The 22,912-nt window shown below is 46.6% G+C and overlaps 1 protein-coding gene across 1 annotated transcript in view; it reads right to left on the bottom strand.

Moving 5' to 3' along the window:
• Positions 1 to 22,566, bottom strand: part of LOC306750668 (histone-lysine N-methyltransferase 2C-like) — a gene marked incomplete at its 5' end in the record, with an annotated part of 99,901 nt that extends 77,335 nt beyond the window's left edge. The window contains 18 exons of the mRNA XM_079234135.1: positions 6,482 to 7,281; positions 7,646 to 7,819; positions 7,956 to 8,015; positions 10,263 to 10,335; positions 10,455 to 10,553; positions 11,418 to 12,646; positions 12,795 to 13,015; positions 15,463 to 15,608; positions 15,695 to 15,809; positions 15,914 to 16,082; positions 17,994 to 18,144; positions 18,228 to 18,337; positions 19,646 to 19,735; positions 20,210 to 20,232; positions 20,337 to 20,516; positions 21,100 to 21,622; positions 22,018 to 22,157; positions 22,406 to 22,566. Coding sequence (XP_079090261.1) covers positions 6,482 to 7,281; positions 7,646 to 7,819; positions 7,956 to 8,015; positions 10,263 to 10,335; positions 10,455 to 10,553; positions 11,418 to 12,646; positions 12,795 to 13,015; positions 15,463 to 15,608; positions 15,695 to 15,809; positions 15,914 to 16,082; positions 17,994 to 18,144; positions 18,228 to 18,337; positions 19,646 to 19,735; positions 20,210 to 20,232; positions 20,337 to 20,516; positions 21,100 to 21,622; positions 22,018 to 22,157; positions 22,406 to 22,566 — 4,464 coding nt within the window. The remainder of the gene's footprint in view (positions 1 to 6,481; positions 7,282 to 7,645; positions 7,820 to 7,955; positions 8,016 to 10,262; positions 10,336 to 10,454; positions 10,554 to 11,417; positions 12,647 to 12,794; positions 13,016 to 15,462; positions 15,609 to 15,694; positions 15,810 to 15,913; positions 16,083 to 17,993; positions 18,145 to 18,227; positions 18,338 to 19,645; positions 19,736 to 20,209; positions 20,233 to 20,336; positions 20,517 to 21,099; positions 21,623 to 22,017; positions 22,158 to 22,405) is intronic.
• Between the last annotated feature and the right edge of the window lie 346 nt (positions 22,567 to 22,912).

Raw genomic sequence — 22,912 nt, 5'->3', positions numbered from 1 at the left:
GGAGACGTTACTAGTAGAAAACACTAAGGAGACGTTACTAGTAGAAAACACTAAGGAGACGTTACTAGTAGAAAACACTAAGGAGACGTTACTAGTAGAAAACACTAAGGAGACGTTACTAGTAGAAAACACAAAGGAGACGTTACTAGTAGAAAACACTAAGGAGACGTTACTAGTAGAAAACACTAAGGAGACGTTACTAGTAGAAAACACTAAGGAGACGTTACTAGTAGAAAACACTAAGGAGACGTTACTAGTAGAAAACACTGAGGAGACGTTACTAGTAGAAAACACTAAGGAGACGTTACTAGTAGAAAACACTAAGGAGACGTTACTAGTAGAAAACACTAAGGAGACGTTACTAGTAGAAAACACTAAGGAGACGTTACTAGTAGAAAACACTAAGGAGACGTTACTAGTAGAAAACACTAAGGAGACGTTACTAGTAGAAAACAATAAGGAGACGTTACTAGTAGAAAACAATAAGGAGACGTTACTAGTAGAAAACAATAAGGAGACGTTACTAGTAGAAAACAATAAGGAGACGTTACTAGTAGAAAACACTAAGGAGACGTTACTAGTAGAAAACACTGAGGAGACGTTACTAGTAGAAAACACTAAGGAGACGTTACTAGTAGAAAACACTAAGGAGACGTTACTAGTAGAAAACACTGAGGAGACGTTACTAGTAGAAAACAATAAGGAGACGTTACTAGTAGAAAACACTAAGGAGACGTTACTAGTAGAAAACACTAAGGAGACGTTACTAGTAGAAAACACTGAGGAGACGTTACTAGTAGAAAACACTGAGGAGACGTTACTAGTAGAAAACACTAAGGAGACGTTACTAGTAGAAAACACTAAGGAGACGTTACTAGTAGAAAACACTAAGGAGACGTTACTAGTAGAAAACACTGAGGAGACGTTACTAGTAGAAAACAATAAGGAGACGTTACTAGTAGAAAACAATAAGGAGACGTTACTAGTAGAAAACAATAAGGAGACGTTACTAGTAGAAAACACTGAGGAGACGTTACTAGTAGAAAACAATAAGGAGACGTTACTAGTAGAAAACACTAAGGAGACGTTACTAGTAGAAAACACTAAGGAGACGTTACTAGTAGAAAACACTGAGGAGACGTTACTAGTAGAAAACACTGAGGAGACGTTACTAGTAGAAAACACTAAGGAGACGTTACTAGTAGAAAACACTAAGGAGACGTTACTAGTAGAAAACACTAAGGAGACGTTACTAGTAGAAAACACTGAGGAGACGTTACTAGTAGAAAACACTGAGGAGACGTTACTAGTAGAAAACAATAAGGAGACGTTACTAGTAGAAAACACTAAGGAGACGTTACTAGTAGAAAACACTAAGGAGACGTTACTAGTAGAAAACACTGAGGAGACGTTACTAGTAGAAAACACTGAGGAGACGTTACTAGTAGAAAACACTAAGGAGACGTTACTAGTAGAAAACACTAAGGAGACGTTACTAGTAGAAAACACTGAGGAGACGTTACTAGTAGAAAACACTGAGGAGACGTTACTAGTAGAAAACAATAAGGAGACGTTACTAGTAGAAAACAATAAGGAGACGTTACTAGTAGAAAACACGAAGGAGACGTTACTAGTAGAAAACACTGAGACGTTACTAGTAGAAAACAATAAGGAGACGTTACTAGTAGAAAACACGAAGGAGACGTTACTAGTAGAAAACAATAAGGAGACGTTACTAGTAGAAAACACTGAGACGTTACTAGTAGAAAACACTAAGGAGACGTTACTAGTAGAAAACAATAAGGAGACGTTACTAGTAGAAAACAATAAGGAGACGTTACTAGTAGAAAACAATAAGGAGACGTTACTAGTAGAAAACAATAAGGAGACGTTACTAGTAGAAAACAATAAGGAGACGTTACTAGTAGAAAACACGAAGGAGACGTTACTAGTAGAAAACACTGAGACGTTACTAGTAGAAAACAATAAGGAGACGTTACTAGTAGAAAACACGAAGGAGACGTTACTAGTAGAAAACAATAAGGAGACGTTACTAGTAGAAAACAATAAGGAGACGTTACTAGTAGAAAACAATAAGGAGACGTTACTAGTAGAAAACAATAAGGAGACGTTACTAGTAGAAAACACTGAGACGTTACTAGTAGAAAACACTAAGGAGACGTTACTAGTAGAAAACACTGAGGAGACGTTACTAGTAGAAAACACGAAGGAGACGTTACTAGTAGAAAACAATAAGGAGACGTTACTAGTAGAAAACAATAAGGAGACGTTACTAGTAGAAAACAATAAGGAGACGTTACTAGTAGAAAACAATAAGGAGACGTTACTAGTAGAAAACAATAAGGAGACGTTACTAGTAGAAAACAATTAGGAGACGTTACTAGTAGAAAACACTAAGGAGACGTTACTAGTAGAAAACACTAAGGAGACGTTACTAGTAGAAAACACTGAGGAGACGTTACTAGTAGAAAACAATAAGGAGACGTTACTAGTAGAAAACACTGAGGAGACGTTACTAGTAGAAAACAATAAGGAGACGTTACTAGTAGAAAACAATAAGGAGACGTTACTAGTAGAAAACACTGAGGAGACGTTACTAGTAGAAAACAATAAGGAGACGTTACTAGTAGAAAACACTAAGGAGACGTTACTAGTAGAAAACACTAAGGAGACGTTACTAGTAGAAAACAATAAGGAGACGTTACTAGTAGAAAACACTAAGGAGACGTTACTAGTAGAAAACACTAAGGAGACGTTACTAGTAGAAAACACTGAGGAGACGTTACTAGTAGAAAACAATAAGGAGACGTTACTAGTAGAAAACACTGAGGAGACGTTACTAGTAGAAAACACTAAGGAGACGTTACTAGTAGAAAACACTAAGGAGACGTTACTAGTAGAAAACACTAAGGAGACGTTACTAGTAGAAAACACTAAGGAGACGTTACTAGTAGAAAACACTAAGGAGACGTTACTAGTAGAAAACACTAAGGAGACGTTACTAGTAGAAAACAATAAGGAGACGTTACTAGTAGAAAACAATAAGGAGACGTTACTAGTAGAAAACACTGAGGAGACGTTACTAGTAGAAAACACTGAGGAGACGTTACTAGTAGAAAACACTAAGGAGACGTTACTAGTAGAAAACACTAAGGAGACGTTACTAGTAGAAAACACTGAGGAGACGTTACTAGTAGAAAACAATAAGGAGACGTTACTAGTAGAAAACACTAAGGAGACGTTACTAGTAGAAAACACTAAGGAGACGTTACTAGTAGAAAACACTGAGGAGACGTTACTAGTAGAAAACACTGAGGAGACGTTACTAGTAGAAAACACTAAGGACTAGTAGAAAACACTAAGGAGACGTTACTAGTAGAAAACACTAAGGAGACGTTACTAGTAGAAAACACTGAGGAGACGTTACTAGTAGAAAACAATAAGGAGACGTTACTAGTAGAAAACAATAAGGAGACGTTACTAGTAGAAAACAATAAGGAGACGTTACTAGTAGAAAACACTGAGGAGACGTTACTAGTAGAAAACAATAAGGAGACGTTACTAGTAGAAAACACTAAGGAGACGTTACTAGTAGAAAACACTAAGGAGACGTTACTAGTAGAAAACACTGAGGAGACGTTACTAGTAGAAAACACTAAGGAGACGTTACTAGTAGAAAACACTAAGGAGACGTTACTAGTAGAAAACACTGAGGAGACGTTACTAGTAGAAAACAATAAGGAGACGTTACTAGTAGAAAACACTAAGGAGACGTTACTAGTAGAAAACACTGAGGAGACGTTACTAGTAGAAAACACTGAGGAGACGTTACTAGTAGAAAACACTGAGGAGACGTTACTAGTAGAAAACACTAAGGAGACGTTACTAGTAGAAAACACTAAGGAGACGTTACTAGTAGAAAACACTAAGGAGACGTTACTAGTAGAAAACACTGAGGAGACGTTACTAGTAGAAAACAATAAGGAGACGTTACTAGTAGAAAACAATAAGGAGACGTTACTAGTAGAAAACAATAAGGAGACGTTACTAGTAGAAAACACTGAGGAGACGTTACTAGTAGAAAACAATAAGGAGACGTTACTAGTAGAAAACACTAAGGAGACGTTACTAGTAGAAAACACTAAGGAGACGTTACTAGTAGAAAACACTGAGGAGACGTTACTAGTAGAAAACACTGAGGAGACGTTACTAGTAGAAAACACTAAGGAGACGTTACTAGTAGAAAACACTAAGGAGACGTTACTAGTAGAAAACACTAAGGAGACGTTACTAGTAGAAAACACTGAGGAGACGTTACTAGTAGAAAACACTGAGGAGACGTTACTAGTAGAAAACAATAAGGAGACGTTACTAGTAGAAAACACTAAGGAGACGTTACTAGTAGAAAACACTAAGGAGACGTTACTAGTAGAAAACACTAAGGAGACGTTACTAGTAGAAAACACTGAGGAGACGTTACTAGTAGAAAACACTAAGGAGACGTTACTAGTAGAAAACACTAAGGAGACGTTACTAGTAGAAAACACTGAGGAGACGTTACTAGTAGAAAACACTGAGGAGACGTTACTAGTAGAAAACAATAAGGAGACGTTACTAGTAGAAAACAATAAGGAGACGTTACTAGTAGAAAACACGAAGGAGACGTTACTAGTAGAAAACACTGAGACGTTACTAGTAGAAAACAATAAGGAGACGTTACTAGTAGAAAACACGAAGGAGACGTTACTAGTAGAAAACACTGAGACGTTACTAGTAGAAAACAATAAGGAGACGTTACTAGTAGAAAACACGAAGGAGACGTTACTAGTAGAAAACAATAAGGAGACGTTACTAGTAGAAAACACTGAGACGTTACTAGTAGAAAACACTAAGGAGACGTTACTAGTAGAAAACAATAAGGAGACGTTACTAGTAGAAAACAATAAGGAGACGTTACTAGTAGAAAACAATAAGGAGACGTTACTAGTAGAAAACAATAAGGAGACGTTACTAGTAGAAAACAATAAGGAGACGTTACTAGTAGAAAACACGAAGGAGACGTTACTAGTAGAAAACACTGAGACGTTACTAGTAGAAAACAATAAGGAGACGTTACTAGTAGAAAACACGAAGGAGACGTTACTAGTAGAAAACAATAAGGAGACGTTACTAGTAGAAAACAATAAGGAGACGTTACTAGTAGAAAACAATAAGGAGACGTTACTAGTAGAAAACAATAAGGAGACGTTACTAGTAGAAAACACTGAGACGTTACTAGTAGAAAACACTAAGGAGACGTTACTAGTAGAAAACACTGAGGAGACGTTACTAGTAGAAAACACGAAGGAGACGTTACTAGTAGAAAACAATAAGGAGACGTTACTAGTAGAAAACAATAAGGAGACGTTACTAGTAGAAAACAATAAGGAGACGTTACTAGTAGAAAACAATAAGGAGACGTTACTAGTAGAAAACAATAAGGAGACGTTACTAGTAGAAAACACGAAGGAGACGTTACTAGTAGAAAACACTGAGACGTTACTAGTAGAAAACAATAAGGAGACGTTACTAGTAGAAAACACGAAGGAGACGTTACTAGTAGAAAACAATAAGGAGACGTTACTAGTAGAAAACAATAAGGAGACGTTACTAGTAGAAAACAATAAGGAGACGTTACTAGTAGAAAACAATAAGGAGACGTTACTAGTAGAAAACACTGAGACGTTACTAGTAGAAAACACTAAGGAGACGTTACTAGTAGAAAACACTGAGGAGACGTTACTAGTAGAAAACACGAAGGAGACGTTACTAGTAGAAAACACTGAGGAGACGTTACTAGTAGAAAACAATAAGGAGACGTTACTAGTAGAAAACAATAAGGAGACGTTACTAGTAGAAAACAATAAGGAGACGTTACTAGTAGAAAACAATAAGGAGACGTTACTAGTAGAAAACACTGAGACGTTACTAGTAGAAAACACTGAGGAGACGTTACTAGTAGAAAACACTGAGGAGACGTTACTAGTAGAAAACACGAAGGAGACGTTACTAGAAGAAAACACTGAGGAGACGTTACTTGAAGGAGAAAAAACTAGAGTACATGAGAACACAGAGTAATACTATATAGTATCACTGAGTACATGAGAACACAGAGTAATACTATATAGTATCACTGAGTACATGAGAACACAGAGTAATACTATAGATATATATAACATTCCCTCATAGATAATTTAAACCCTTTAAACAAACGGTTGTGTTCGGTATAAACGAGCATCAGCTTCAGTTAAACAGGTCAGAGTCATATGAAGGAGCTTCATAGGATCAGAATACTTTACATTTACCTTATTTATAGATTTAAGAATTATGGTCAATGAACTGTTAATATTTTCTAAATGTAAACAAAAAGGTGAGTCCTGTACTGAGCTAGGAGGAGAAAAAGCGCTCGTCTCTTGCTTACCTTTGAAAGAGGTGACGACTCCCTGGCCGGTGGGGAGAGAGGAGGCGGGGTCAGGGGAGATCTGGCGGGAGAGGTCTCGGGGGAGGCCTCAGTGGAGAAGGGAGACTGCCTGAGACGGATGGAGAGGTCATCCGATGGCCTGGTGGAGCGCGGAGGAGGCCTGAGAGTTCGGGAGAAGGGAGATGGGCTGGGGGAGGAGAGGTGGAGGAGGGAGGGCGGAGGAGAGGAGGTCATCAGCGCCATCACCTCAAAGTCTAAGTCCAGCTCCAGCACAGGGCTCACAGGCTCCTCCTCCACTTCCGATGTGTCCTCCTGCTCGGCGCTCGCATCCTTTCCTTGTTCCTCCACCTCTGCATCCTGCATCTCCCTCATTGGCTGTTGCCCAGCAACCACCTCAGAAGTGGCCACATCTGTAGCTATTGGCTCCTCCTCGTCCCTCCCTAAAGGCTCAGCATTTGATTGGTGCTTATCTTTGGTGAGTTCAAACTGACTCTGTGATTGGCTGTCATCATCCGCTGATGTCACAGGACAGAAAACAGTTTTTTCCTCTAGCCCCACCTCCCCCTTCACGACTTTACTTTGATAGCTCGGTTCCTCTTCCAGCGGCAGAGTATTGGGGGAGCAGGAGGGGAGTAAGGCAGTCCTGTGAGGGGAGGCCTCCAGAGAGCCAGCTCCAGGAGGAGGAGACTGTGGTGAGGCAGGAAGTGAAGATGGAGGGAAGTAGGAGGGTAAGGCCGAGTGTGGCATGGTGAGTGGAGCTGACTGGGTGTCTTCATTCAGGACAGATCCCAACTGGACGGCTTCAGAGAGAAGAAGAAACACAGGTCAGCTCTCCTTACCTCAGATGAACATTATGAAGTTCACACCAACCAAAAGGTACTTTTACACGCTGATGGTTACATACATATTGTTGTTTATATACATATCAACGTTGAGGTTCTCCCGACGTCCTTAAGGGCGAATCATTGAGGAAAACATTATTGTAGGCGTCTGTAGAGTAAACGTCTTATATGACGGTGAGTTTACATCATTTTTATAGTCACACATTATGTAAATATCTATGCTGCCGTATTGATGCCTAATTTGGATGACGTTATTTTGAGTGTCAAGCAGTTGCGATCACATCGCCTTGATCGATCCGAACTCCATTCTGCTGCTTCCTACCTGAAGGGGGGCAGTCTGAGCTGCTATCCTGATCCTCTTCCTCCGGCTGGTCTGGTTCTCCATATTCTGGACTCTCCTTTGTTGTCTTGTGAGGCTTCTTCCACTTTGGAGCTTCTCTCTGCATCTCCTCCGCCTCTTCAGTCGTCTTTTCCTGCTCCTCCACCATGCTGATGTCTAGAGGAAGACAATGTTATAAACTATAGAAAACTAATGTGTTCTAAAAACATCTGAAGTTATTTTTAAACCACACTGTTGGATGTCTATGCCATACTTGACACGTTGCATAGTAAAAAGTCTCCCTGATACTCACCCACAGTGACTGAAGACTCCCTCTCGGTTGGGTGGTGCTGGGGGCTGGAAACAGAGTGGCCTGCAGGACGAGGACCAGCATCAGGCTGCACAGGCCAAGTAAGACCAGGACTAGGGCTGGTTTCAGACGGCCCATAGGTAGCAACAACAGGACTAACTGAATGGGGACCAGCGCGAGCCTCAGACCTCATGGGGCTACCTGGTCCAGGACTGGGACTAGCCTCTGGCTGCACAGGGCCACAAACAGGACGAGCAACTGGACTACTGTGCACAGAGCTAGCCTGAGGAGGGCTAACTTGTGAGGGGGCGGAGGGTGGGGGAGCTTCACTAATGTGGCTAGTGCTAGGCATCGCAGTGTAATCCTGAGTGGGACTTGAATGGACAGTGCTCGCATGGCTCGGACTAGCCAGAGTGGAAGTAGCATCAACAGGGGTGGCTGGTCTTTGATACAAGGGGCTTCCCGAGGCAGGGCTTTGTTGACTTTTGCCTGCAGACCTGTGGGGGGCAGGGAAAAGACTAGCTGGGGACTGGCTAACCTGGTTGGGACTAACAGCAGATGAGTCATCATGTAGGGAACTGGCCGGTGCATGGCTCGTCTGCCTAAAACTGTCTGTAGATTCAACAAGACCAGAATCAAGCTGAACCACTCTTGGAAGAACAGAGCTTTGTTTTATGGAACTGGCCACCATGTCCACATCAAGACTTGAACTAGTCAAAGAGGGGCTCAGCTGTGCCACGGTCAGGCCAAAACTGGTTGCAGGATCCTGAGCTTGGCTGTAACAGGGGCTACCTGTGGGGCTATGATATGTTTCACTTGCCTGAGCTGGACTGTGAGGTGGGCTAACACAAGATACAGTAGCATGTGCAGGGCTGCTGGAAGTCGTGCTAGCTAATGAGGGAGTCCGACTTTGGACTGGGCATGAGTGGGCACTATTACAGGTGCTTTGTATGTGAACAGGACCAGCTTGACCAGCAGGACTAGACCTTAGGGGACTGTGGCTGACATTAACATCGGTAATGCTAGCAGAGCGAGGACTGTGGCTCACAGAACTACTAGCTGGGCTAGAATCAGTCGGCCTACAGTGTGGAGGACTAAAGCTAGTATGCATGGGGGTTGTCCGTACTGGAGAAGGACTCTGAGAAAACGCAAAAGGACTGCAGGTAGTTTGGACATGTGAGGGATTTGACTGATCAGGACGTTTGGGACTTTGGCTTGCCCGAGTCTGTGCAAGCTCTGAGAAGCTACAGACAAGGGGACTAGTGCTCTCTTGTGTGGAGCTCATTAGACTGTACAAACCGTTAGCTTCTGTGCTGCCTGGGCAAGCATGAGTAGGGCTAGGATGAACTCTACTGTGCGGAGAGAAGTTAGGATGGCTGGGACTAGTTTCTGACTGAATAAAATGCCTGTTGTGGTCGACATCTACTGCTATGTCCTCATCCTGACATGGGATGGGGTGGCTGGATCCAGCCAGTACTGCTGAGGGGCTACCTGGTTGTGTTAAGGACCTAACAGGTGATGCCAAGGGGACGATTCTTTGCGCGTAGTAGCTGGTTGTTAGCTTTCCAGAGCTAGCTGGTTGTGTCGAGGGGCTCGTCTCTGTGGTCTTTACTGGCATGGGGCTAGCACAGGCCTGATCAGAGCTCAAGGGAATTGTAGGCGTTTGACTGGTACATGTGGGGCTCGCATTAGCTAAGCTATTTTGGAACGGTATGGGGCTGGCTCTACCTTCAATAGCTTGTGTGCATCGTGATGGGCTGTCATGAGCACAAGGTGGCAAAGTTAGGCTACTGTGTTCCATTGAAGTGCTAATGTGAACAAGGCTTTCTGGTGTGGGCATGGCAGGACCGAGATGGGGACTAGAATGGTCAGAGCTAAAAATGCTACTCTGAACAGAAGCACACTGGTTTGGGAGTTTACCATCCGTGCCATGACCAACAGGGGGCATTATGGATAGATCAGAGGTGGTACTACTTTCCAATGGTTGGCCATTAAGGTTCGGGCTCAGCTGCATTGGACTATGCCCTGTGGTACTGGTTTGGGTGCATTCCTTTGTGACTCTTGACTGTGTAACAAGCTGAACAGGAAGAAGGCTAAGATGTAAAGGCTTGAAAGCCTTTGTGGAGTTGGCCTGTACTGGGCTAGTGGGCAGAGACAGACTACACTGTGAGGCTCTGGGTGGGGACGGCGATGGGCTACATGGAGCTGAAATGGGCATCCGTGAGGCGTGTCTTCTTACTGTCTGTGGATACCTACAGCATCCATGTGAAAGGTCCCGGTCCAGTGTAGAAATGTCCCACGAAGGCCCACATTGCAGCCCAGCAAAGCCGGTTGATCCAGGGCTCTTCTGGTCCAGTGTATGTGCAGCATCATGTGTGGGACTCTGTGGAGGTGATGTGTCAACTTGTGAGGGACAATGTGGCATTGGACTATGCCGTCTTTGTGGGGGACTGTGCCGAGGCTGTGTGATGATGATGATGTCAGTAGGACTACATGGTATACCCCGCTGTGTCTGTGTAGGGCCGCCCTGCACAGGACTGTGTGGTGGAGGACTTGGCTCAGGCTCTCCAGGCCCTGGCTGAACACGGGTAGGACTAAGCCCTGCCTGACACAGAGGATGTGCAAGGCTACACAATATGGGACTAACCTGCATTGGACGCTGAAAGTCTGTGGGCAAAAACTGATCCTCTGTGAAATTCTGGGTAGGTCTTTGTTGAAGCTCTGCTGGATTAATTTGAGACAGACTGTAGCAATCCAGGAGCTCTGTATGATCAAGGTGAGATTGTGAAGGACTTTCCTGGAGCCCTGCAAGTTCAGGGTGAGAGGGCAGTAGACTTTGCTGAACCTCTTGTTGATTAAAGTGAGAGGGTGTACGAATTTGTTGGAGCTCTGTGGGTCTAGAGGGAGATGGTGCAGGACTCTGTTGGAGCTCTGTGGATCTAGAGGGAGATGGTGCTGGACTCTGTTGGAGCTCTGTGGGTCTAGAGGGAGATGGTGAAGGACTGTGATGGAGCTCTGTGGGTCTAGAGGGAGATGGTGAAGGACTCTGTTGGAGCTCTGTGGGTCTAGAGGGAGATGGTGCAGGACTCTGTTGGAGCTCTGTGGGTCTAGAGGGAGATGGTGAAGGACTCTGTTGGAGCTCTGTGGGTCCAGAGGGAGATGGTGAAGGACTCTGTTGGAGCTCTGTGGGTCTAGAGGGAGATGGTGAAGGACTCTGTTGGAGCTCTGTGGATCTAGAGGGAGATGGTGAAGGACTCTGTTGGAGCTCTGTGGGTCTAGAGGGAGATGGTGAAGGACTCTGTTGGAGCTCTGTGGGTCTAGAGGGAGATGGTGAAGGACTCTGTTGGAGCTCTGTGGGTCTAGAGGGAGATGGTGAAGGACTCTGTTGGAGCTCTGTGGGTCTAGAGGGAGATGGTGCAGGACTCTGTTGGAGCTCTGTGGGTCCAGAGAGAGATGGTGCAGGACTCTGTTGGAGCTCTGTGGGTCCAGAGGGTGATGGTACAGGACTCTGTTGGAGCTCTGTGGGTTTATTGGGAGATGGTGCAGGACTCTGTTGGAGCTCTGTGGATCTAGAGGGAGATGGTGCAGGACTCTGTTGGAGCTCTGTGGATCTAGAGGGAGATGGTGCAGGACTCTGTTGGAGCTCTGTGGATCTAGAGGGAGATGGTGCAGGACTCTGTTGGAGCTCTGTGGGTCTAGAGGGAGATGGTGCAGGACTCTGTTGGAGCTCTGTGGGTCCAGAGGGAGATGGTGAAGGACTCTGTTGGAGCTCTGTGGGTCCAGAGGGAGATGGTGAAGGACTCTGCTGGAGCTCTGTGGGTCTAGAGGGAGATGGTGAAGGACTCTGTTGGAGCTCTGTGGGTCCAGAGAGAGATGGTGCAGGACTATGTTGGAGCTCTGTGAGTCTAGAGGGAGATGGTGCAGGACTCTGTTGGAGCTCTGTGGGTCTAGAGGGAGATGGTGCAGGACTCTGTTGGAGCTCTGTGGGTCTAGAGGGAGATGGTGCAGGACTCTGTTGGAGCTCTGTGGGAGATGGTGCAGGACTCTGTTGGAGCTCTGTGGGTCGAGAGGGAGATGGTGCAGGACTCTGTTGAGGCTCTGTGGGTCTAGAGGGAGATGGTGCAGGACTCTGTTGGAGCTCTGTGGGTCCAGAGGGTGATGGTGCAGGACTGTGTTGGAGCTCTGTGGGTTTATTGGGAGATGGTGCAGGACTCTGTTGGAGCTCTGTGGGTCCAGAGGGTGATGGTCCAGGACTCTGTTGGAGCTCTGTGGGTTTATTGGGAGATGGTGCAGAACTCTGTTGGAGCTCTGTGGGTTTATTGGGAGATGGTGCAGGACTCTGTTGGAGCTCTGTGGGTTTATTGGGAGATGGTGCAGGAATCTGATGGGGCTCTGTGGGTCCAGAGGGAGATGGTGCAGGAATCTGATGGAGCTCTGTGGATCTAGAGGACGATGGTGCAGGACTCTGTTGGAGCTCTGTGGATCTAGAGGGAGATGGTGCAGGACTCTGTTGGAGCTCTGTGGATCTAGAGGGAGATGGTGCAGGACTCTGTTGGAGCTCTGTGGATCTAGAGGGAGATGGTGCAGGACTCTGTTGGAGCTCTGTGGGTCTACAGGGAGATGGTGCAGGACTCTGTTGGAGCTCTGTGGGTCTACAGGGAGATGGTGCAGGACTCTGTTGGAGCTCTGTGGGTCTACAGGGAGATGGTGCAGGACTCTGTTGGAGCTCTATGGGTCTACAGGGAGATGGTGCAGGACTCTGTTGGAGCTCTGTGGGTCTAGAGAGAGATGGTGCAGGACTCTGTTGGAGCTCTGTGGATTCAGGGTGTGATGGTGCAGGACTCTGTGGTGGCTCTGAGCTCAGAAGCTGGACTGGGTTACGAGTGGTAACACCAATGGTTGGTGCCTCTGTGGGACTGAGGGGCGGGGCCAGGGTAGGACTGTATGAGAGTGGAGTGTGGGGGACTGGAGCCTCTTCTTGAGCCCTGCAGGTGGTGCAGACGTAATCTTCAGACCGCGCCTTGCCCTCCCCAGCCTGGACGAGACACTCTGTATGGACACACCTGTAACCAACACAAACATTGAAACGTGCATGTTTGTAAATCTTAAATCATTCTGCGGCATAGAAATTAGACAATTTATCTTATGGAACCTCTCAGGCAGCAGCAGAAGACTTTAACCCTCTGGGGTCTGAGGTCATTTTCTGTCTTGGTGATGGAAATTGGTTTACCAAAGGTCTTATGTTCACAAAAGCAGTGGAATATATGAAAAAAATGGTAGATGAATGTAAATAAATGTCTAATACCAAATGTTGTTGTCTGTCACTACTTTCACCAAAATGAGGGAGGGACTGAGATAAAATGGGACTGAGGAATGAATTCATACTACAGACCAAGCTTCATGGGGTGTGTGCAAATGAAAAATGAACATGAAAAACAAAATAATTACTATATATATATATTTGTTTTTCATGAACAGTTTTCAGAACAAGAACAACATGTGTACTCTGTATGTATGTGTGTACTATGGACTCTTTACCAGAGCATGGTCGTGTTTTGTAAAACTGAACAGCTGATCTGAGCTGACATCAGACTGAAAACGGCATTTTTTTTGCAGTGCGAGTTGGGTAGGTCCTTAGGGAATTCCTGAGTGTTCATTGGTTAGTTTCACACAAAATGTCAACGGACACACAAATCAATAAATCACGATGAAAGGTGGAGCTCGACACAAACGCCACAGGCTCAGAGCTCCTGTGTGAGTCACGTAGGATCTCACAGGCACAATGACGCGGAAGTGAAGAGTCTGGAGCGTCCAGCAACATCTGAACCATATTTTTGTGGCGCGCCGCTCCGATCCGCCTGTCGAGCTCCTGCTCCATCTTACCTTCACCCGTGAACAAGACCCAGATATACTTGAACTCCTTCGCTTGGGGTCCCCACCTGGAGGGAGCAATCCACCGGTTTTGGCCTCATATGTGGAGGCGCTGACTCTCATCCCTGCCGCTCCACACTCGGCTGCAAAACGCCCCAGTGAATGCTGGAGGTCGCGGTCCGAGGAGGCAAACAGGACCACTTCATGCGCGAACAGCAGAGAGGCGATCCCGAGACCCCGAGACCACCGAGACGTTATCCGCCCCCCCCGGCTGCGCCTAGATATCTTGTCCATGAAGGTCACAAACAGGACCAGTGATAAAGAGCCGCCGTGGCGGAGGCCAACACCCACCGGGAACGTGTCTGACTTATTGTATTGAGAATACGAACACAGCTTCTAAAGAGCTGGTCCACTGGTCCACGACCGGGACGGAATCCGCGCTGCTCGTCTTGAATCTGAGGTTCGACAAGCGGTCAGAGCCTCCTTGATCCTGATAGTTCCCACTCTCCGGTCCCCCTTCTTGAAGATGAACCAGCACCCTGGTCATCAGTCCATGTTCCTGACCCCCATGAGACACTGAAGAGACAAGTCAGCCAAGACAGCCCAACATAGTCCAGCGCCTTCAGCATCTCAGGATCTCATCCCCCCGGCACCTTGCCACCAAGGAGCTTTTTGACAACCTTAGCGGCTGCTTATTATTATTACTATATCTATCGATCAAGCCAGATGAACCCACGCAGTTCGCTAAACTTCAAGCATGTCTTGAAGACATAAAAACCTGGATGACCTGCAACTTCCTGCTGACGAAACTGAAGTTACTTTACTAGAAATCAATTATCTGATGATATAGTTTCTCTTGATGCATTGCTCTGGCATACACCACCACCATAAAGAATCTCAGAGTTATCTTTGATCAGGACCTTTAACTCCTACATAAAACTAATCTAAAAGGACTGCTTTATTTCACCTACGTAACATTTCAAAAATCCGGCACATCCTGACTCTTGAAAATTGATTCACTTATTTGTTACTTCAAGACTGGATTACTGTAACTCCTTATTATCAGGCTGCTCCGGTAAGTCCCTTGGGTCTCTCTAGTTAGTACACGAGCTGCAGCATTCTAGATCAACGAGGACGCGGAGGAGAGATCACATTACTCCTGTACTCGTTGCTCTCCACTGGCTTCCTGTGACGTCCAAAATCCCAGAACGGTCTAGACCTGCTCTCAGTGTCATGAGATGACTTCCGTTTTGATTTGGGCGACTGCTGCTCAGAATATAGAGCAGTTCTTCCCTAAATCAGGAGATAGAGCGGTTCTTCTCTCAATCAGGAGATCGGCGGTTTGATCCCGGGCTCCTCTCGTCCATGTTATCGGCCTTCATACGCTGTTATCAGTATATTAAAAGAACCAGGATGTTACATATTACCCAGCATTCATGTGCATTATCTCTCCAGAGAGCACAGGTTTCATCCGATTGGCATATTTCAGAGAATGTATCCCGACAATCTGTGTGTGTGGAGTCATAAAGCGTCTAACCCTAAACCATAACGCTAACCCAGAGATGTTTTAGGCTGCTGCCAACCGGAAGTCCAACTGTGAGCTCATACCTGTAGCAACAGGAAGTAAGTGTGCTCATACCTGTAGCAACAGGAACAGGTCACATGGTCTTGTGGCGTGTCGAGGTCGCAGAACGGGCAGGGCAGGTCACATGACTCGCACAGAAACGGGTTATTGGCCCACTGGCCTGATGACCTCACACCACAGTGGCGACAGATTCTGCAGTTCTAGAGGAGAAAGAGGTTTAACACACACGCACACACACACACACACACACACACACACACACGCACACGCGCACACACACACTCACCTTGCATCTCCAGCCGGGCCTCGACGTTCCATTCAGAGGAGGTGTGAGACAGTGTGTGTGGTAGGATTTATCACAGCGCTCACACACCAGCAACACACCATCATCGCCTCGCACCCTGAGACACACACACACAACATTATTAACATGAACAATTATTGTGGAAGAACTGTGTGTGTGTGTGTGTGTGTGTGTGTGTGTGTGTGTGTGTGTGTGTGTTACCTGCAGCTCTGACACACTCTACATTGAGGACACTGCCAGCCGGCCCGGCACAGGGGGGAGGCGGCCAGGGGGGGGTCCAGGCAGCTGCCATGGTAACAGCTACCACAGCAACAACACATCAACAGACCGCTGACGTCACCACTCCAACACAACACACACTGTGACGACACTGTGGACACAAGTACACCCAATTACACACCAAGTCCTGCTTCCTGTGTGTGTACCTGAGTGTGTGTGTGTCTGCTACACAGAGTGTGTGTGTGTGTGTGTGTACGCTACACAGTGTGTGTGTGTACCTGAGTGTGTGTGTGTCTGCTACACAGAGTGTGTGTGTGTGTGTGTATGCTACACAGTGTGTGTGTGTACCTGAGTGTGTGTGTGTCTGCTACACAGAGTGTGTGTGTGTGTGTATGCTACACAGTGTGTGTGTGTGTGTACGCTACACAGTGTGTGTGTGTACCTGAGTGTGTGTGTCTGCTACACAGAGTGTGTGTGTGTGTACGCTACACAGTGTGTGTGTGTGTGTACGCTACACAGTGTGTGTGTGTACCTGAGTGTGTGTGTGTCTGCTACACAGTGTGTGTGTGTGTACGCTACACAGTGTGTGTGTGTACCTGAGTGTGTGTGTCTGCTACACAGTGTGTGTGTGTACCTGAGTGTGTGTCTGTGTGTGTGCCTGCTACACAGTGCGTGTCTGTGGGTGTGTGTGTACCTGAGCATGTGACTGTGTGTGTGCCTGAGTGCGTGTGTCTGTACCTGAGTGTGTGTGTCTGCTACACAGTGCGTGTCTGTGGGTGTGTGTGTACCTGAGTGTGTGTGTCTGCTACACAGTGTGTGTATGTGTCTGCTACACAGTGTGTGTATGTGGGTATGTGTGTGTGTACCTGAGTGTGTGTGTGTCTGCTACACCGTGTGTGTACCTGGGTGTGTGTCTGCTACACAGTGTGTGTGTACCTGGGTGTGTGTGTCTGCTACACAGTGTGTGTGTGGGTGTGTACCTGTGTGTGTACCTGAATGTGTGTGTCTGTCAGGGTGTGTGTGTACCTGAGTGTGTCTGTGGGGGTGTGTGTGTACCTTGGTGTGTGTGTGTACCTGAGTGTGTGTGTCTGTCGGTGTGTGTTTGTGTGTGTACTTGGGTGTCTGTGTGTGTACCTGGGTGTGTGTGTCTGCTACACAGTGTGTGTGTGTCTGCTACACAATGTGTGTGTGTACCTGAGTGTGTGTCTGTGGGTGTGTGTACCTGGGTGTGTGTGTCTGCTACACAGTGTGTGTCTGTGTGTGTGTGTACCTGTGTGTGTGTCTGCTACACAGTGTGTGTCTGTGGGTCTGTGTGTGTGTGTGTACCTGAGTGTGTGTGTCTGCTACACAGTGTGTGTCTGTGTGTGTGTACCCGAGTGTGTGTGTCTGCTACACAGTGTGTGTATGTGTGTGTACCTGGCTGTGTGTGTGTGCTACACAGTGTGTGTCTGTGGGTGTGTACCTGGGTGTGTGTGTCTGCTACACAGTGTGTGTATGTGTGTGTGTACCTGGGTGTGTGTGTGTGTGCTACACAGTGTGTGTCTGTGGGTCTGTGTGTGTGTGTGTGTACCCGAGTGTGTGTGTCTGCTACACAGTGTGTGTCTGTGTGTGTGTGTACCCGAGTGTGTGTGTCTGCTACACAGTGTGTGTCTGTGGGTGTGTACCTGGGTGTGTGTCTGCTACACAGTGTGTGTATGTGTGTGTGTGTCTGCTACACAGTGTGTGTCTGTGGGTGTGTACCTGGGTGTGTGTGTCTGCTACACAGTGTGTGTATGTGTGTGTACCTGGGTGTGTGTGTGTGCTACACAGTGTGTGTCTGTGGGTCTGTGTGTGTGTGTACCCGAGTGTGTGTGTCTGCTACACAGTGTGTGTATGTGTGTGTACCTGGGTGTGTGTGTGTGCTACACAGTGTGTGTCTGTGGGTGTACCTGGGTGTGTGTGTCTGCTACACAGTGTGTGTCTGTGGGTGTGTACCTGGGTGTGTGTGTGTGCTACACAGTGTGTGTCTGTGGGTGTACCTGGGTGTGTGTGTGTGCTACACAGTGTGTGTCTGTGAGTGTACCTGGGTGTGTGTGTCTGTTACACAGTGTGTGTCTGTGGGTCCAGTCCTGGTGAACTCCAGCAGCAGCAGCACAGGGGAAGTGGAAGCTCCGCCCACAGCTCGTCTCTTGGCAACGCAGCGATGCTCCAAGCCGACGGCAAAATGCACACACCTGGAGACAGGTGAGAGGGGGCGGAGCTTAGCAAGTCTGCATCCAGTGTGTGTGTGGTTATTGATCAGGAAACACAAACACACCTGTGTGCTTCCTGAGTCGATGGCTTTGTCCACGTAGAGCAGTGATTGGCCCTCACCACGACACACCCCCTCTGACCAGGACGCACACTGCAGGTGAGCACAGCACTGACCTACACACACACACACACACACACACACACACACACACACACACAAGTAACTTCACTACTAGTTACTTTACTTTCCTTTTTTTTAAGCAAATGTCCAAATTAACCGCAAAGATACCTGGACAAACATCATGGCCCTTTCATCACTTTATTTTCAATGTTCAATGAAGGGCGTCTCTTAGCCTTTCCACAGAGTGTATTGTAAACATGTAAAACTAAAAGGCATATAAAACTCAGCCATTAACTTGAAGGAACATTAACCCTGTTCACACTGTCTGACCACAGAAATATGCCTCACTTTAAAATCCACAAACAGGATCCAAGAGGCTGTGTATGGTGGGGACATTCAGGTCAAACAGCACAACACATTGAAAACAGGCTTTTGGAAACATGAGACCCACTAAACCAAACGGGGGCCGACTCCTAAGAACAAAACCAGCTTGTTATAGGAAGCATTGTAGTGGTTTAAGAAAAATAGAAAAATAAATGGCACTTTTTCCATAAAATAGAAACAGAAATGCACTTAACCCAAAAAATAGAAACAGAAAATGCAATTAAATAAACAGAAAATCTACTTCCTCATTGCCTAAATAAACAGAAAGTGCACTATATCCTATGAAGTTTATCATTTTTCTCTATTCTTCAAAATAGCGATTGTATCGCATGAGTAAAAGTCTCTTTATCTTTTACCCGACAGCCTGTTCCTCCTTGGGGTCAGAACAATACTGCCCAGGCTGAAAGCCTTTCTAGTGTTGTAACTTGTTTAATTACATGATTTACTCTTATTGTGAAGAGCATGGAAACAGGAAGTGCTTTTACTTTGAAGGCAGAAAGTACAATGATACATGCTTGTTGACGCTAACTAATGTTGATGTTACGTGTGGAAAATATATACATGTCTGGTGCAAGAGCGCGTTCTCAATGCTTTATCAGTTGTAATACTGGTCCGTAGGCTGTTCATCAGGAAGTGTCGTGTGACTCGCGCGCCACTAAAAGAGAACTTTTCGGACTGGTACAAATGTCTTGAGTAACGCAGGAAAGCGCTTTACTGAGGTCTAGTAAAGTAGTGTAGTTACCAATATTTTGAGTGTAATGCGTTACTTTACTTCGTTACCTATAATAGTAATATCGTTACTTTGTAACTCGTTACCCCCAACACTGTTGCTCAGAAATTCTAACGTCACATCTGTAAAGAATCTGTTCAGCGACTAAAAGGATCAAATTAACCAAATGACATCCAACAGTTTACAATACTACAAGATTTAAACATTCCAGACTTGTAGGAAGTAAAGAAGAAGTCACTTCCTGTACCTGTGGGGTCGAACAGTGATTGGACGTTGATGTCAGGAGGAAGACCCAGGGGCCCGAGCTGCTCCACGAACTCTGAGGAAGACTCCCCGTCTGAAACGTGAGCAGAGCACCTCATCAATAACCCTGATCAGACTGCAGGAGACCAGGATCAATAACCCTGATCAGACTGCAGGAGACCCCCACCAGGATCAAGTGACCAGTCGGTCACTGGTTCTGGGACCACTGGTTCTAAAAATCACTGATTCTAGAGGCCCCTCTTTTTGAAAACAAAGACTGTAAAGTTTTTTAGCTCAGGATGATTAGGGGGTTAACCCTAACCCTGGTGGGGGTTAGCCCTAACCCTGGTGGGGGTTAGCCCTAACCCTGGTGGGGGTTAACCCTAAACCCAGAAGCAGGATCTTTAAAATCGGGTGATTTATGAGCAAACAGAAGCTGAGAAAAGGTTTTTGGTTCTCCAGAAAGAACCGGAGGTGAGGTGATAACCGTCAACAGGTGAGCGCTGGCTAACATTAGCCTCAAAGTCCTGGAGTCTGAACCGTCTTAGTATGAAGAGAGAGTACTCACCACACTGTTCTGGACTGCTGCACCTACACACAACACAGACACACAGAGCTCAGTGAGTCTGAAATTAAACTTATCTGGGTGGTTTGACTTTTATTTTGATAGGGGTCAACAGGAAGAGGTGACGTACGTGGGCAGGGCCGGGTCTCCCCGGTAGCAATGGTCATGGCAGTCGCTGTCCCGGTCGGAGGAGGCGCGGCGGTTGAGGATGTGCAGCGGGATGTAGCCGGGCGTCGGGCCGAACACCACCAGGCGGCCCTGACCCAGGGGGGGCTCCTCGCCGGCGTAGCAGAAGGCGCACCGCGTCAGTCTGTGGGCGAGAGAGCGGCTTTAAGAACGTTACTCTCAAAGGTCTCAACAGCCACCATCCCGTAAAGAACTCCCTTAAAGAACGTTACTCACAAAAGGTCTCAACAACCACCATCCCTTAAAGAACTCCCTTAAAGAACTCCCTTAAAGAACGTTACTCACAAAAGGTCTCAACAACCACCATCCCTTAAAAAAATCCCTTAAAGAACTTTACTCGCATGGTGGTTGTTGAGACCTTTGTGAGTAACGTTCTTTAAGGGAGTTCTTTTAAAAGGAGTTGGTTGAAGCACGGCCTTGTTGGGTTTAGGGCAAAACCTCCAAGAGGGTTCTTTGTCGTCACGTGACCTCCCTAGGAGAAACCCAACCCTGGGGCTACGCTCAAGTGGGCGCTATGGAGCTCCCCGACCAGAGCAGGAGGATCTAATAAAGGTTCATGTTTCAGCTGGAGGTCTGTGGTGGACTAACTTTGGGGAAGTTAGTTTGAAACAGTTTGAGGAGTTTTACTCTAACAGGATGTCCATTCTGCACTTCTTGTTGACACAAACAAACAAACAAACAAACGTCACCTGGATTACTGCTCTCACCGTTTTTTGGTGTGTCCCAGGCCGGGGCCCCCAGAGTCCTCTGACAGCTGGAAGAGAGGGGACAGCGAGTTCTCATCCTCCAGTTGGGAGCAGGGGGAGCCCGGAGGACTGGAGCAGGGACTCTGCTCTGGGCCCTCTGCCTCCACCTCCACAGGAACCGTCTCCATGGGTCCGGGGGTGTGGCTCGGATGGTCCTCCTCCACAGGATCAAGAGCGGGTCCGGGGCTGGCAACCAGGCTCAAGTCCAGGTCCGGGTACGGGGAACTGACAGGAGGTTCTTCCCCAAGACTGGAAGCTGGTCCTGGGCTGGAGGCGGGGGGCGGGGCAGCAGGGCTGGTTCTGTCCTCCTCCTCAGCACTAGCAGCTGGTTCTGGACTGAACTCTGGGACTGTGGGGTCAGGACGAGGCGGGTCAGGGTCCGGACTGAGATGGTCCTGGCTGGGTTCAGCTTCTGGTTTGGGGTTTGCGTTGGATTTTCTCCTGGAGTTGGACCGACGGCGTCCTGTTGTCTTCTCATTCACCTCTGTGGACACCAAATAAATCACAACACACCAACATGAGATCCACTGGGGTCTGAGGGTCTACAACAGAGGTTCTCAAATGGGAGTATGTGTACCCCTGGGGGTACATGAAGGGACTCCAAGGTGTACGTGAGATTTAAATATAAATACTGAGGTATCCAATAACTACAATAAATACTGGGGTATCCAATAACTACAATAAATACTGGGGTATCCAATAACTACAATAAATACTGAGGTATCCACAAGGCACAGAGAGTCCACAGCATAATAAGAACCAAACACTGAAGCTCAGAGAGGTTTGTAATTTTATTTAATTAATGAATTTAATAGTCTATCTCTCTAACAGCGAGGATCAGATCGTATTCCTGGTTTTGAGTCAGAACCTGAAACACACCTGTGTTCTGGGGGTCCTTCTCCTGGGGGTCCTTCTCCTGGGGGTCCTTCTCCTGGGGGTCCTTCTCCTGGGGGTCCTTCTCCTGGGGGTTCTTGGCGTCTATGCTCTCTTGGTTCTCTACCTGTGCTCGACTCCGCCCCCTGCACAAAAACAACATGACCTCCCTGTTTCAGTCACTTTAACTACTTCACTGGAATAATTAGGCTAAATACAACTTCATGAAATGTCAGATGTTGGGTTTGAAAAAACATGCATTTTAGAAATGTTGCCTGAGTTATTAGAAAGCAGTTTGTCTAACAACGCTACCCAGCACTGAAGACCTGCCGGTTCTACGTCGACCAGGAATCATCTTTTAGGAGAACATGAGAACGTGTGGATCCAGACTCACTTCTTCCTGGACTTGGAGGGAGGAGGAGGAGGAGTGGGAGGAGCATCTTTCCGAGGTCGCCCACGGGACCGCCTCTCGGGGGCGGGGCTTGTAGCGGCAGCTTTGGCGAGCTGAGCGCTGCGTCCGGCCCGAGTGACGGGAGGCTGAGCCTCAGACGGCATTCTGGGTAAAAAAATAAAAGGTTCAGATGATAGAAATCCTGACGACATAACCCTAACCACAGAACCCTGACGACAGAAACCCTGACGACAGACAGAACCCTAACCACAGAACCCTGATGACAGAACCCTGACGACAGAACCCTGACGACAGAACCCCTAACAAAATAACACTGACGACTGAAACCCTGACGACAGAACCCTGATGACAGAACACGAACAACAGAACACTAACAACAGAACACTGATGACAGAACACGAACAACAGAACACTAACGACAGAACACTAACAACAGAACACTGATGACAGAACACGAACAACAGAACACTGATGACAGAACACTAACAA

The sequence above is a fragment of the Taurulus bubalis genome, assembly GCF_910589615.1.
Source record: "Taurulus bubalis genome assembly, chromosome: 18".
Lineage (NCBI taxonomy): Eukaryota > Metazoa > Chordata > Actinopteri > Perciformes > Cottidae > Taurulus > Taurulus bubalis.
Note: the sequence above shows the minus strand (reverse complement) of the source record. Positions and strands in the feature narration are given on the sequence as shown.